Here is a 16,348-nt window from a genome sequence, read left to right on the forward strand (position 1 = left end):
AGACTCTTGCTCCAAGTTCCAAGCTTCCATTGAAGACACTCTCAAGACCTTCGTAAGAACTCAAGGTATGTGGTGTTGAACTCATGGGTCCTTCCACCCATAGTGCCTAGACTCTATTCTACTCACTAATTCATGGTTTAAGTTAAGATTCATAAATTAGTCTTGTTCTTTGTAATAATTTCCTGCACATTGAATTTTTAACATGAAAAGTGATTGTTTTGAGCATGTTGTGACTCTAGAACTTGAATCTAAATTTGGAATGGATGTGGAGATTTTCATGTGGTATTGTGGGTGTTAAAAGGTGTTGTTGTAGGTTGTTCACTGGTTTGCTGCATAATTACTACCCTATTTACCATGCTCTTTGATTCCATTACATGCCTTCAAGATGTTTGACAAAATGTCCAACTAAGGAGAATTGATGAATCGATTCTTTAAAGCTTGAGTTATGAGATGTATGGCAATCCAGAGATGTGTTGATGACAAACTAAGCTTGTGTATATGTTCATTCCATACGTGAGATTGCATTAGAGCCTAATGGGAATTTCCTATATAAAGTGTTGCATGACCATGCCCGGTCCGGGGGAAAAGAACCGGACAACCATATGAGAGGTTTATATCTCACCACCTAGGATGCTTGGGGTGTGACCAACATCAACCATGTGAGAGGTTTATATCTCACCACCTAGGATGCTTGGGGTGTGACCAACATCAACCATGTGAGGGGTTTATACCTTGCCACCAGGGTGTCCGGGTGTGAACGGCATCCCCCATCCTAAGTTGGGGTTATAGATTGGTTGGATCATGCATGCACATATGATATCTACTATTAGTATAGATTTACTTAAACATGTTTTGACTTCACTTTGATCATGCATCCTCATATTGTTATTCATAATGCCTATGAAACTATTTCTTGTATTTCGATTGTGTCCTTGTCTATTGTTGTGTTGCACCCCGCATACTTAGTACATTCCAAGTACTCTATTTTTCCATACATCCAGTAGCCTCTAAAATGGCGAGAAGTGGTCGACAAAATTGAAAATTGTAAGCATGATGTTTAAGTCACTTCAGTAATATGGAAAACAGTCCCTCCTAATAGATATAAACTTAATATTGATGGTAGTGCCTTGAACAATCCTGGGAAGATTGGAGGGGGGGGGGGTTATGAGAGATGAACATGGAGATATTATTTATGCATTTGCTATACCTCTCGGTGAAGGGACCAATAACCAGGCAGAAGTCCAGGCAGCCACCTATTGTCTAAACTAGTGCATCCAATATGGGTACAACAACATTATTCTCGAAGTGGATTCAGAACTCTTAACTAGGTGGTTATTGCAGATTTCTATTCCCCCTTGGAGGATTCAAAGGTTTGTACAAGAGCTCCAAATCCTTGTTAATCAATGTGAATTCTTCCAATGTGTTCATACATACAAAGAGGCCAACAATACAACAGATTTCCTCTCCAAACAAAGTCATAGACAGGATATCATTCAACATTATTACACTCACAACTAGTTGCCAAATGCAACAACAGGTAGTTATATTCTGGAAAGAATGGGAGTTCAAAGTTTCGGAAGGAAAAAGTTGAAAAGGTTGAAAAAACCTCTGTGACTGTATTTTCTTATGTTTTTTGTCAATATACTTTTCTACTGGACTATGTCTTAGTTAGGTATAGTTGTTTTGAATAGGTTCTTATGTCTTTAAGTCTTTCCTTGTATGGGGAGAGTCTCCCTTATTTGTGTTTTCTTAGTATTTTTGTACTGAGAGGAGTCCTATCTTGAGGTGCTTAGTTCTAGGTTTACCTTCCTAGTATGGGGAAGATTTGACTAACCTTAGTAGGTAAGTCGGCTCCTAAACTACCATAGGATTGGAGGTTAGATTTAAGTCTCCCTCCTTGTAATTTGTTGAATTTTATCTATGTGAAGGCCATGGGGTGTTGCTAAACCCCTAACCCCTCCAAGGATCGTTAAAATAAAATAAAAACAATAATAAAAAAAATAGAAACCCAAAACCCTAAACACTTAACCAAAAACCCTAAACTTGGAACCCTAATTCTTAAACACTAAAGCCTAACCCTAAACCCTTAACCAAAAACCCTAAACTCTAAACCCTAAATCCTAAACCCTAAACTATGAACTCTGAAATCGGAACTGTAAAACATAAACCCTAAACTCTAAATGCTAAACACTAATCACTAAACCTAAACACTAAATCCTAATTCCTAAACATCACCCTAAACCCTAAACCCTAAACCCTAAACCCTAACCCTAAAACCTAAACCCTAAACCCAAAATCCTAAACCCTAAATCCTAAACTCTAAACCCTAAACCTTAAGCCCTAAACACTAAACCCTAAATCCTAAATCCAAACCCTTAACCCTATACCCTAAAACCTAAACACCTAACCCTAAAGCCTAATCTCTAAATCCTAAACCCTAAACCCTAAACTTGGAACCCTAAACCATAAACCCTATCGCTTCCTCATTTCCCTATTTTTTTCTCTCTCTAATTTCTCACTCTACGCGGAATTCTCTCAATTTTCTGAATAACGGCTACAGTTCCAACGGCTACTGTACCAGCTGGAAATGGCGCGTGAGCCGCCGGAGGACCTCCTTAGGCCCCCGGACAAGTCTCATCAAGAGCGCATGGATCAGAGGAACAAAACCACCAACAATCGCCCACTACTTCATCCAGCAACTCTGTGAAATTACGTCTCAATGAGGCGATCAATATCGCGATTTCGGAGAGGGAGTTAGATGGGATCCGAAAAAATATTCCCTTAGATCATAACGATGTGTTTCATGAAAAGGTGTTTAGGGGGAATGATTCTCCTAGTAAAGAGCTACAATATACTAAAAATCATCTAATTTTATCGTCCTAATCGTGAGAACTGAAGAAGTGAATTCTGCGCAAATCTTCGAGAAATCGCCTGAACGCCGCCTTCAAATTCGAACATCTTCCCAGCAAATTCGAGGAGGTTTGAACACTGGGGACTACTCCCCAGATGAAGAACTACATCTCACTGAAATTTCGAGTGAAATGGATGCTCGTATCGCCGGCAACCATGATTCCGGTGGTGGAAAAACGCTACATAAGAAAATTAACGACGATGCTCTTCATGGCAATTTTTCTGATGGTCATCAGATGCACCTTACTAATATCTCTGTTAATTTAACTCAAATGCAGGTCCAAGAGGAAATTCCGGTGAAGTTGATCGGAATTCAGCCACAACAAATAGACACTCATCAGCCGGAAATGGCAGAGTCAATAAGTAAGCATGAACCTAACAAAAAAGGGAACTCGTCCCATAATCATGAAGATTCGACCAGTCGAAAAACATCTGGACAAGTAATAGAGGAAAGGGACATTGAAGTGCAATCCAAAGAACAAGAGCAAAGAACAGGGCCAACTCTAAAGGATCACCTGGTGACTGCAGGCAACAAAACCATTGAAGTAATTGATGTGGAAGGCTCATCCCAATTCTCTTTTGGAGTTAAGATGACTGATCCAAATCCAAACAAAGAGGGACAGAAAAAGCCAGGTAAAGAGGTCCATTCGAATGTTGTTCTTAGTACTGATCACCTGCAGGTACAACAAGCCAGCATCACCAAGTCGCAGGTCAATGCTCCAAGTGAGGAGGGAACTCAATCAGGTAAGTCCACTAAATCCAATCTCGTTCTCAATGCTGTAGCTCTGAGTGATAGTGAAGATCAATTACACATGAATGCAAAGGGGCAACAGGCAGGTAGCCTGATCGAACAGGAACAGGTAAGGGGTGACACTAGAACCCATCAACAAGTGGACCAACACCAGCACAAAGGAACTGATAATCTAGTGCAAAACCAGCAGTATAACCAAGGGAGGAGTTATGTACCTAGTAACTATCACAATGCATTCCCTAAAATTTCCAATAATTTTGAGAAACATGTACCCCAAACCCAAAAAAGTCAGCATATCAACACTCCAAATCAATCCAATGATCAGACCAATCCCGGCAACATTCAGCATACCAAAAAAGACCAAACGAGTGATCCAGCACCCTACACAGTAGTGCAAACAATGGCTGCTAAACTTAGGCACAATCAAGCCCAAAAAGAAATTCCCATCGATCTGGTGCCCCCTAAAATTACATCCAAACAAGGACTTCCGGCTGTCATTTACGATATGGATGATTTTATGACAAAATTGGTTGTGGATTGCAGATACACTTTGATAGGAAAATTTAGCAGCACCATTCCTAAAATGGAACTCATCAGAAAGAGTTTCATCATGCAAACTCAACTAACGGGGGAGGGGGGGCAATATAGCTCACTACAATGCAAGACACGTGTTTATCGACTTGGAAAATGAACTTGATTACAACACTGTGTGGACACAACAAAGAATGACTATTGAAGGCAAACTTATGAGGATACAGACCTGGACTCCAACCTTCAGACCTGAGGAAGAAACACCCATCGTACCTATATGGATTCTCCTACCAGGGTTACCTTAGCACTGCTTTAAAAAGGAGTTTATAACACCCCTTTTATCTCCTATAGGTAAAGTCTTGTACCTGGACACGGCTTCCATTAAGAGAACCAGAGCTAGCATGGCTAAGGTAAAAGTCCAAGTTGACCTAACTAAAGCTAGACCTAGACATGTATGGATTGGACTAGATGAGGCAGATCTTACCATAGGGAGATGGCAAACCATTGAATATGAAAGTATTCCTCCTTATTGTGAATATTGCAAACATCAAGGACACATGATATATGAGTGCAACTTCAAAATAAGGGATGAGGAATATAAGCAAAGGAAGGAGCTGGAAGTCGAAAAGAAAGACAAGAATAAAGGTGAACAAATACCAAAGAGCAATGACAACAAACAAACCAAGGCACAAGAGATTGAAGAGGAGCAAAACCAAAACAACAAAGAAGCTAGACATCAAAGACAAACTGTGCAGCAAAAGGATGAAGAATGGCAAACACAAAAAAGAAAAAACAACAAGCAGCATGAGGAAAAACCTCAGAAAGCAGTGTGGAGACCTACCTCACCACAAAACAGGAGGACAACCCAACAAGCAGGTATAACGAATAACTCTAATCATAATTCATTTACTAATCTGACCATGCAGGAAGTGCAACATGAAGACAAGGAGGAGCCTACCAGAAATGGAAGGACACAAACACAAGGAGTAAAAGACAGGTCTGTAACAGACCAGCACCAAGCAACTCAGGCATTAGAAAAGGGAAACAAGGAATACAACAAGAGCACAGGTATTGACTCAATGCTCCCAATCCCCACACACCCTAATAATGTATCTATTGAATGCAATGATGAAGTTGAAGGAGGGATGGATGGGGGAAGTCAGGAGAAACATGCTAACATGCAGGACGGGGTATCCAAAGGGGGGAATTTGACTCATGTTTTGCATGAGGGGGTACACACTGACCATAGTCCAGACCTTAGAACCTCTGCAACCACTACTGCTCAACAACACAACACGCAACAACAACAACAACATCTGCAACAGCAGCAGACAGTAAATGCAAATCGCAATAATGAACAACAGGGTACCATTACTGAAACAGGGCAGAAGAAACACAATGTCTAGGCCAATGAAGTAATCGAGAATAACAAATCCAAGCAACAGGCAGGCAAAGAGGAGAATCACAGTTCAAGTGGGGCAGCTATGGCAAAAGATATGGGGGCCAAAGCTAGTACTAGCAAACAAGGGACCACCCCAAAGAGCAAAAATAAACCTAGTAAAAAGAAGAGGGAAGCAGCTAAGAAAAAATTACAGGCACAACAAGGAAATGCTCAAAACCAGCAGGAGAAACAGAAGAATCAGGACAGCAACTGTCAGAGGTTCATTATGGTGGATGATATGCAGGGTATGGATATCACTCCTTTACAAACTCAATATCTTACCCCCCCTCACAAGGATCCTCCGGATAGAACTACAGCATGTAAGATGAATTACGTGCCAGTTATTGACGAATATGATGTGGAGAATTCTGAGGATGAGGTAGATATAGATAATCAATCCCTACAAGATTAGGAGGATGATGATGAGACTAGTGAGTTGTTGATTAAAGCTTTTAGTCCGCATAATGCCAATGATCTGGAAGAGGAAATCCACCAGGTATCAGGTCAACAAGGACTATCACCTAGAGGAATACATTATAACAAGTTCTTGACCAAACAAAGGCAGAACCCCACTGCTGTCACAGCAGGCAGACCAAACACAAGGCTCTTTACTTCCAAATCAGCTCAATGATCAGTACACTCATATGGAATGTAAGAGGGATCAACACCCAAGGTGTTATGGAAAGACTCAAAATGCTCAAGAAGATGCATCATATTTCTATTATAGCTATAATGGAACCATTCTCAGACAATACTCATGTTCAGAACTTTAAACAACAACTTGCTATGGACCAGGCTACGAGTAATTGCAATGGTAAAATATGGTTATTTTGGAACTCAGATGTTGATTGCAAAGTAGTAGAGGAGGATGAACAACAAATTACTTGTGAAATTATTCATAATGAGCTGCAAACTCAATTCACTACCACATTTATTTACGCCAAATGCAAGGACCATCTTAGAAGATCTCTCTGGGACAGAATGCTTCATCATGCCAATGGTACAACCAACTCTCCTTGGTGTGCAGTAGGGGACTATAATGTTATCACTTCTATGGATGAAAAATTAGGAGGGGTGCCTTACAACATGAGGAAAAGTTTAGAGTTCATAGCTGTAATTGAGGCGTGTGGGCTGCTGGATCTGGGCTTCAGTGCACAGAAATATACATGGTCTAACAATAGGGGTATATACAACAGGGTGTGGAAACGATTAGACAGGGCAATGGTAAATGACTCTTGGCTGGAAAAAATGCCTCAAACAACTATCATTCATCTCCCTTCAGTGGGATCTGATCACTGCCCCCTATTGATGGAAATGAAGGCTAGATGTGAGTATCATACTAAATACTTCAAGTTCCTGAATTGCTGGACTGATCAGCCGAACTTCATTGTCACGACCCAAGCCAAGGGCCTAGACGTGACCGGCGAATAGGGAACCCGAAGGAACCCCAAACAAGCCTCATAGCGTATCATTACACATCCCTGGTCGCGGAAGCAATTAAAATGACCATAAGCAATAAGCATAATCAAAGGGGGAAATCGGGACTAAGGGAGCAAGAGAAAAAAAAAGAAAAGAAATAATACATAAATACCATAGATGAGTCAAGCTCAAGCATAATACACAACTTGTCCAACACCACCTCTAAACATGAGTACTTAGCGGGGGCCAAGACAAACTACCGGGCTCACCCTCATAGTCAAAACATAACTAAAAAGAAACAGTCTTATACATAGCAAAAGATCATGAGCAACGTCCCCGGAATGGAGGACTCACCAATAACCTTGATAGGAAATTGTATTAGCCACGCGGAGGAGGATGGTCAAGCGATGCTCCGGTCCCTACATGGTGACATCATGTAGGCATAGAGTATGCATTAGTACGTTTGAATGTACTAAGTATATGGGATGCAATGCAACGCTACAATAGACGGACATCATAGGAAAAATGCATAATCATACCCGATAGATAGCACATTAGAGAAATGATATGTATAATGATGCTTACATAAAAATCATATTTAGTGGGACGTAGTACATGTGTGGTGAGTGACCATCAATATAGTATTTTCCAAGGCCTACCACTCCCTTGGAGAGGCGAAAGAGGTACAAACCCCTCAATGTGGTTACCCGGGCCTACCACCCCCCGAGCTAGGGACCAAGGTACAAACCCCTCGATGTGGTTATACGGGCCTACTACCCCCCGTACTAGGCAACCAAGGTACCAACCCCTTGATACGGTTACCCGGGCCTACAACCCCCCGAGCTAGGCTTGGTCGACTCACAACACTTATATAGAGAAAATCATATACATGTATCCCTTTCATCATCATTTCAATAATTATATAATCATCCGACTCATAGGATGTACATTGGACCTTCCATTTCCTATGAATTCTATAAATGGAATTTTATCAAACACATGGTGGGCTATTGTTCATGTAGATAAAATCATGTCTTTCAAGAGTACTAAGTCCAACCAATTCCGAAATACATATAAATCAGCCCACCAACAACATACATATATATCAACCTTCATAATTTGATCATGGAAGCATGAAAACCATAAACATCACATAATAATTCCATTTCATGATAATATGCAAAAATAGACCATAATAGAATGCGTAGTAGTAATTCCATAATTCAAGAGTTCATAAATGATCATAAGGACCCATAAACTTGAAGTAAAATAGAGGATAAATGGTTGGACTTGTGGAAAGGAAGGTTTCCACAATCAACCCACATACCTAAACTTTGGAGAATCCTTGATGAAGATTGGAATGGAGAATTGATGCTTGAGATTGAGTCTTGAATCCGGAATTAGAACTTGAGATGTTTGAATTTGGTTGAAGATCTTGGAGGAATTTTGGAGACGGATTAGTGAGTGTTTTTGAGTGTTTTGAAGCTAGAAAGAAATATAACTAAGTATGGGACAATCCTCTTTTTTATAAAAGAAAAACGTCCCAGCCGCTACAGTAACGTAGCTCTCTGGAAATTGCAATTATGCCCGGACAGGTTTTATGAAAATGATCATAACTCCTTCATCCTAACTCGGAATGAGGTGAAACCAACTGCATTGGAAAGATAACTCGAAAGGCTTTAATTTAATAGGTAGTGGCCCTTCCAGTTCCTTGTGTGCTAATAGATATGCCTCTTTAAAGTTGACCCTGAAAATCGCATTTTTTGCGATTTTCGAATTTTGATACAGTTGCTCTAAAATTCGGGTTAGACCCATTTCCCACTCAATTTTACCCCCTGAATAAGAATATGAAGTCGAATTTCTGAAATCATGCACGGATTTTGAGATATATGGAAATTACAATTATAGGTGTTTCCGAAGCACAATTTCGGGCATTTTTGGGGTCGTTTCAATATCTCCCCCTTGGGAACATTCGTCCCCGAATGTTAAAGAAACGTACATGAGGGACACAAACATGGCAATATCAGCCCACATAAGGATGCAACAATGCACTTACATCTTATTTCAAAAACCTCAACATAGTTGTAAAACCACAATGAACTTGTCAATTTAAACATGAATGTATGCAATGACATGGGGGCTGAACTTAAGACCTGAGATTTTATAAAGGGCTTAAATTAATACCTTAGGCTTGAGTGGATTGGAAAAGATTAGGATATCGCCTTTGCATGTCCGCTTCGGCCTCCCAAGTAGCACTTTCAACTTTTTGATTTCTCCAAAGGACTTTAACGGAAGCCACATCTTTGTTTCTCAACCTCTTCACTTGTCTATCTAAAATCTGGACCGGAACCTCTTCATAGGTCAAATTATCTTCAACAACACCCACAACATCAAGAGACACAATGGCATTTGGATCACCCACACACTTCCTCAACATAGACACATGAAATACCGGATGAACCAAATTCATTTCGCTAGGCAATTCCAACTCATAAGCTACCTTGCCAATTCTCCTCATCACCTTATAAGGACCCACGTATCTTGGGCTCAACTTGCCCTTCTTACCAAAACGAACCACACCCTTCATGGGTGACACCTTCAAATAGACCCAATCACCAACTCGGAATTCAAGAGCCCTTCTCCTCACATTGGCATAGGACTTTTGGCGACTTTGGGCCATCTTCAACCTTTCTCTAATCATCTTAACCTTCTCAAGAGCCTCCATAACTAGATCTGGTCCTAACAAGGCCACCTCACCAACCTCAAACCACCCAACCGGTGATCTACAACGCCTCCCATAGAGAGCCTCAAAAGGAGCCATACCGATGCTAGAATGATAGCTATTGTTATAGGAAAACTCAATCAATGGAAGATGATCATCCCAACTACCCTTAAGCTCCAATACACAAGCCCTAAGCATATCCTCAAGTGTTTGGATAGTCCTTTCGGCTTGTCCATCCGTTTGCGGGTGAAAGGCCGTAGTAAGCTTAACTCTCGTACCTAGACCCCTTTGAAAGGACTTCCAAAAGTGTGAAGTAAATTGAGTACCACGGTCCGATATGATGGATAGAGGAATCCCATGCAACCTTACCAAGTCATGAATATATAACCTTGCATAATCTTCCGCCCCATATGTTGTCTTTACCGGTAGAAAATGAGCCGATTTTGTCATCCTATCAACCACCACCCAAATAGAATCAAAACCTTTTCTAGTCTTGGGTAAACCAACTACAAAATCCATATTAATTTCTTCCCACTTCCAAGTAGGAATCTCTATGTCTTGGGTTAGACCACCCGGCCTTTGATGTTCGGCCTTGACTTGTTGACAACTATGACAACCGGAGACGAATTTGGCAATGTCTTTCTTCATGCCTCCCCACCAATACACATCCCTCAAATCTCTATACATTTTGGTGGAACCGGGGTGGATGGAGTAGGAAGAATTATGAGCCTCCTCAAGAATTTTCTCCCTCAAACCATCAACACAAGGCACACACAACCTACCTTGGTACCTAAGGGCACCATCTCCCCCTTGGGAGAAAACTTCCACCTTGCCCTCTTTAACCAAGGCCTTCAATTCTAACAAGGAAGAGTCAAGATCTTGTTTTGCTATCACCTCATCAACCAAGGAAGACCTAGCACCATCAACAACGACCACACCACCATTACCAACCTCTTCCAACCTAACCCCCAACCTAGCCAACCGATGCACCTCCCTAGCCATTTCCCTATCACCAATATCAACATGAGCTAGGCTACCCATAGACACCCTACTCAAAGCATCCGCCACCACATTAGCTTTACCGGGATGATAATGCACACTCATATCATAATCTTTAAGAAATTCTAGCCACCTTCATTGTCTCAAGTTGAGATCTTTTTGGGTGAAGACATATTGAAGGCTCTTATGATCGGTGAACACATCAACATATACCCCATACAAGTAATGACGCCAAATCTTTAAAGCAAACACCACCGCGGCTAATTCAAGATCATGCGTAGGATAGTTCTTTTCATGCACTTTGAGTTGTCTAGACGCATAGGCTATCACCTTACCATTTTGCATTAGGACACAACCCAAGCCAACTCTAGAAGCATCACAATACACAACGAATCCCTCAAGCCCATCCGGTAGTGACAATATAGGAGCGGACACAAGTTTATCTTTCAAGGTTTGAAAACTTCTTTTACACTCGTCGGTCCACTCAAACTTAGCCTTCTTTTGTGTCAACTTAGTCATGGAAGAAGCAATAGAAGAAAACCCATTCACAAATCTCCGGTAGTAACCCGCTAAGCCCAAGAAGCTCCTAATATCCGACGGGGTCAATGGTCTAGGCCAATTTCTAATCACATCGGTCTTCTTAGGGTCTACCTTAATACCATCCCCCGACACCACATGACCTAGGAAGGCAACCTCCTTCAACCAAAATTCACATTTTTCATACTTGGCATACAACTTTTCCTCTCTCAATCTTTGCAACACAACTCTCAAGTGACCCATATGTTCTTCCTCGCTATGCGAATACATTAAAATATCATCAATGAAGACCACAACAAAGGAATCAAGGTAGGGTTTAAAGACCCTATTCATTAGGTCCATGAAGATAGCCGGTGCATTGGTCAACCCAAAGGACATGACCACAAATTCATAATGTCCATACCTAGTCCGGAAGGCTGTCTTGGGAATGTCACACTCCCTCACCTTCACTTGATGATACCTGGACCGAAGATCAATCTTAGAGAAATGGCTAGCCCCTTGCAATTGATCGAACAAGTCATCAATCCTAGGAAGAGGATATTTATTCTTGACGGTGACCCTATTGAGTTGCCGGTAATCAATACACATCCTAAGGGACCCATCTTTCTTCTTCACAAACAACACCGGAGCACCCCATGGTGATTGGCTAGGCCTAATAAAACCCTTCTCCAACAAGTCCTTCAATTGTTCCTTCAACTCCTTTAACTCCGCCGGGGCCATACAGTAAGGGGGAATAGAAATGGGTTGAGTATCGGGGAGGAGGTCTATGCCAAAATCTATTTCCCTTTCGGGAGGAACACCGGGAAGGTCATTAGGAAAGACATTAAGGAATTCATTTACAACCGGAACCGACTCTATAGGAAGGGTTTTGGACTCCACATCCTTAACCCTCACAAGGTGATAGAGACACCCCTTAGAGATCAACTTACGGGCTTTAATGCAAGAGATGAACCTACCCTTGACTACCACATTTTGGCTTTCCCACTCAAGAATGGGTTCACTTGGAAATTGGAATTTGACCCTACGGGTTCTACAATCAATGGAAGCATAGTATGCATGCAACCAATCCATCCCAAGAACAACATCAAAATCGACCATGTTCAACTCAACAAGATCACAAGGCAATATTTTATGCAAGATGCAAATAGGACAATCCCTATAGACCTTCCTAGCAACAATATATGCACCAATAGGAGTAGACACCTTATATGACTCACGCAACAATTCGGGCTCGTCTTCCTCTTGTATTAGGCATGATCTAGCATAGCAAAGAACAACCGTTAGGGAAGACCTTAATTCAACTCTACAGCACGATTTGAAAAAGGAGAAGGGAAACATTTCCTAAAACGTCTCATAGCCTCCTACTCATAGTTGTGGTGCACAACACAACCATGAATCGGACTCTAATCAACGCGGTGGGTTGGACTCCGAGAATCTATCAACCTAGTGCTTTGATACCAAGTTTGTCACGACCCAAGCCTAGGGCCTAGACGTGACCGGCGAATGGGGAACCCGAAGGAACCCCAAACAAGCCTCATAGCGTATCATTACACATCCCTGGTCGCGGAAGCAATTAAAATGACCATAAGCAATAAGCATAATCAAAGGGGGAAATCGGGACTAAGGGAGCAAGAGAAAAAAAAAGAAAAGAAATAATACATAAATACCATAGATGAGTCAAGCTCAAGCATAATACACAACTTGTCCAACACCACCTCTAAACATGAGTACTTAGCGGGGGCCAAGACAAACTACCGAGCTCACCCTCATAGTCAAAACATAACTAAAAAGAAACAGTCTTATACATAGCAAAAGATCATGAGCAACGTCCCCGGAATGGAGGACTCACCAATAACCTTGATAGGAAATTGTATTAGCCACGCGGAGGAGGATGGTCAAGCGATGCTCCGGTCCCTACATGGTGACATCATGTAGGCATAGAGTATGCATTAGTACGTTTGAATGTACTAAGTATATGGGATGCAATGCAACGCTACAATAGACGGACATCATAGGAAAAATGCATAATCATACCCGATAGATAGCACATTAGAGAAATGATATGTATAATGATGCTTACATAAAAATCATATTTAGTGGGACGTAGTACATGTGTGGTGAGTGACCATCAATATAGTATTTTCCAAGGCCTACCACTCCCTTGGAGAGGCGAAAGAGGTACAAACCCCTCAACGTGGTTACCCGGGCCTACCACCCCCCGAGCTAGGGACCAAGGTACAAACCCCTCGATGTGGTTATACGGGCCTACTACCCCCCGTACTAGGCAACCAAGGTACCAACCCCTTGATACGGTTACCCGGGCCTACAACCCCCCGAGCTAGGCTTGGTCGACTCACAACACTTATATAGAGAAAATCATATACATGTATCCCTTTCATCATCATTTCAATAATTATATAATCATCCGACTCATAGGATGTACATTGGACCTTCCATTTCCTATGAATTCTATAAATGGCATTTTATCAAACACATGGTGGGCTATTGTTCATGTAGATAAAATCATGTCTTTCAAGAGTACTAAGTCCAACCAATTCCGAAATACATATAAATCAGCCCACCAACAACATACATATATATCAACCTTCATAATTTGATCATGGAAGCATGAAAACCATAAACATCACATAATAATTCCATTTCATGATAATATGCAAAAATAGACCATAATAGAATGCGTAGTAGTAATTCCATAATTCAAGAGTTCATAAATGATCATAAGGACCCATAAACTTGAAGTAAAATAGAGGATAAATGGTTGGACTTGTGGAAAGGAAGGTTTCCACAATCAACCCACATACCTAAACTTTGGAGAATCCTTGATGAAGATTGGAATGGAGAATTGATGCTTGAGATTGAGTCTTGAATCTGGAATTAGAACTTGAGATGTTTGAATTTGGTTGAAGATCTTGGAGGAATTTTGGAGACGGATTAGTGAGTGTTTTTGAGTGTTTTGAAGCTAGAAAGAAATATAACTAAGTATGGGACAATCCTCTTTTTTATAAAAGAAAAACGTCCCAGCCGCTACAGTAACGTAGCTCTCTGGAAATTGCAATTCTGCCCGGACAGGTTTTACGAAAATGATCATAACTCCTTCATCCTAACTCGGAATGAGGTGAAACCAACTGCATTGGAAAGATAACTCGAAAGGCTTTAATTTAATAGGTAGTGGCCCTTCCATTTCCTTGTGTGCTAATAGATATGCCTCTTTAAAGTTGACCCTGAAAATCGCATTTTTTGCGATTTTCGAATTTTGATACGGTTGCTCTAAAATTCGGGTTAGACCCATTTCCCACTCAATTTTACCCCCTGAATAAGAATATGAAGTCGAATTTCCGAAATCATGCACGGATTTTGAGATATATGGAAATTACAATTATAGGTGTTTCCGAAGCACAATTTCGGGCATTTTTGGGGTCGTTTCATTCATTGACATTGTTCAAGCATTCTGGGAAAGGGAATTGGAGGGCAACAGTATGTGGAGGTTCCACCAGAAATTCAAAAGATTGGCTGGCACTCTTAGCTCTTGGTCCAAGGGACAATTTGGAGACATCTTTACCAATGTCAAGGAATATGAAAATAAAGTCAAAGTTGCTGAGGAAAATTTTATTCAGAACAATACAGAGGGGAACAGATCTGCCCTACATGAGCTGAATGCAGAATACATCAGATTTCTAAAGATGAAGGACTCTATACTTAAACAAAAAACCCAACTCCAATGGTTTAGAGAAGGCGACAACAATACTAAATACTTCCACTCATTGATAAGAGGGAGAAGAAGGAGACTTTTTATACACAGAATCCTAAAGGAGGATGGGGACTGGCTACAAGGTGATGAGAATATTGCAGATGCAGCTTGTGATCACTTTCAACAAATCTTCACAGGTGAAGATAAGAGCATCAATGCAGGGCCTCTTGATTGCCTCCCTAGAATGATTAATCAAGAGGACAATGATACACTGACTGCCAGGCCTACTTTGGAAGAATTAAAAGAGGTGGTTTTTTCCATGAAACTGAATTCAGCAGCTGTTCCAGATGGCATGAATGGCTGGTTTTTCCAGAAATGCTGGCAGATCATCAAACACGACCTGCTAGAAGTCATCCTAGCCTTTTTCAGTGGGCAGATAATCCCCAAATATTTCTCCCACTCATGCATTGTTTTGCTGCCCAAAGTGAGCAATCCTAATAAGCTTTCTGAATTCCGGCCTATCAGCTTAAGCAATTTCACCAGTAAAATTATTTCAAAACTTTTAAGCCGGAGATTGGGACCTATCTTACCAAACTTGATTTCCCTCAACCAATCAGGCTTTGTCAAGGGGAGGATCATTTCAGAAAACATCTTGTTAGCTCAAGAGATCATCCATCAAATTAAGAAGCCTAATATTAGAAGCAATGTGGTCATTAAACTGGATATGGCAAAGGCCTATGACAGGGTCTCTTGGTCTTATATCTGCCTAGTATTACGAAAAATGGGCTTTGACTAGATATTCATTGACATGGTATGGAGGATCATGGCAAATAATTGGTACTCAATTATTGTCAATGGAAAAAGGTACGGTTTCTTTCAATCTACTAGAGGCCTAAAGCAAGGTGATCCACTATCACCTGCCCTATTTATTTTAGGGGCTCAGGTCCTTTCTAGATCATTGAACAACATTCACAGCAATCCTAACTACCATGGGTTCTTTATGGAGACGAGAGGTCCTCAAGTTAATCATCTTAGCTTTGCGGATGATATTATCATATTTACTTCAGGAAGGAAAAAGTCTCTTGAACTAATTATGCATACTCTGAACATATATGAAGAGACCTCTGGACAACTAGTGAACAAAGACAAAAGCCATTTTATGGTTCATTCCAATGCATTCAACAGCACTAGGGACAGGATCAAGAGTGTTACTGGTTTTAAGCAAAAGAAGGGTCCTATTACTTATCTTGGGTGCCCCCTGTACATTGGCAGGCCAAGAATTATTTACTTTTCCGACCTCATCAACAATGTGGTTAATAGGATCACAGG

At 41.0% G+C, this 16,348-nt stretch overlaps 2 protein-coding genes across 2 annotated transcripts; both read left to right on the top strand.

The window, feature by feature from the left end:
- Positions 1 to 4,593: 4,593 nt before the first annotated feature.
- Positions 4,594 to 5,598, top strand: LOC125816581 (uncharacterized). Its single transcript, XM_049496194.1, has one exon. The coding sequence runs from the start codon at positions 4,594 to 4,596 to the stop codon at positions 5,596 to 5,598; it is 1,005 nt and encodes a 334-aa protein (XP_049352151.1).
- Positions 5,599 to 6,365: 767 nt separating this feature from the next.
- On the top strand, positions 6,366 to 15,815 carry LOC125816590 (uncharacterized). The gene is made up of 2 exons (XM_049496206.1): positions 6,366 to 6,960; positions 14,776 to 15,815. The coding sequence occupies exons 1-2, from the start codon at positions 6,366 to 6,368 to the stop codon at positions 15,813 to 15,815; spliced, it is 1,635 nt and encodes a 544-aa protein (XP_049352163.1).
- Positions 15,816 to 16,348: the final 533 nt, after the last annotated feature.

This window comes from Solanum verrucosum, unplaced genomic scaffold, assembly GCF_900185275.1.
Source record: "Solanum verrucosum unplaced genomic scaffold, falcon-dt-bn FXZP01000023.1, whole genome shotgun sequence".
NCBI lineage: Eukaryota > Viridiplantae > Streptophyta > Magnoliopsida > Solanales > Solanaceae > Solanum > Solanum verrucosum.

Excerpts from the sequence above, each read along its gene's own strand:
- LOC125816581 (XM_049496194.1), top strand. The coding sequence starts at position 4,594 with ATGGCTAAGGTAAAAGTCCAAGTTGACCTAACTAAAGCTAGACCTAGA.
- LOC125816590 (XM_049496206.1), top strand. The coding sequence starts at position 6,366 with ATGGAACCATTCTCAGACAATACTCATGTTCAGAACTTTAAACAACAA. Across the intron at positions 6,961-14,775 it reads GATGGAAATGAAGGCTAGAT|CATTCTGGGAAAGGGAATTG; the intron begins GTGAGTATCATA and ends ACATTGTTCAAG.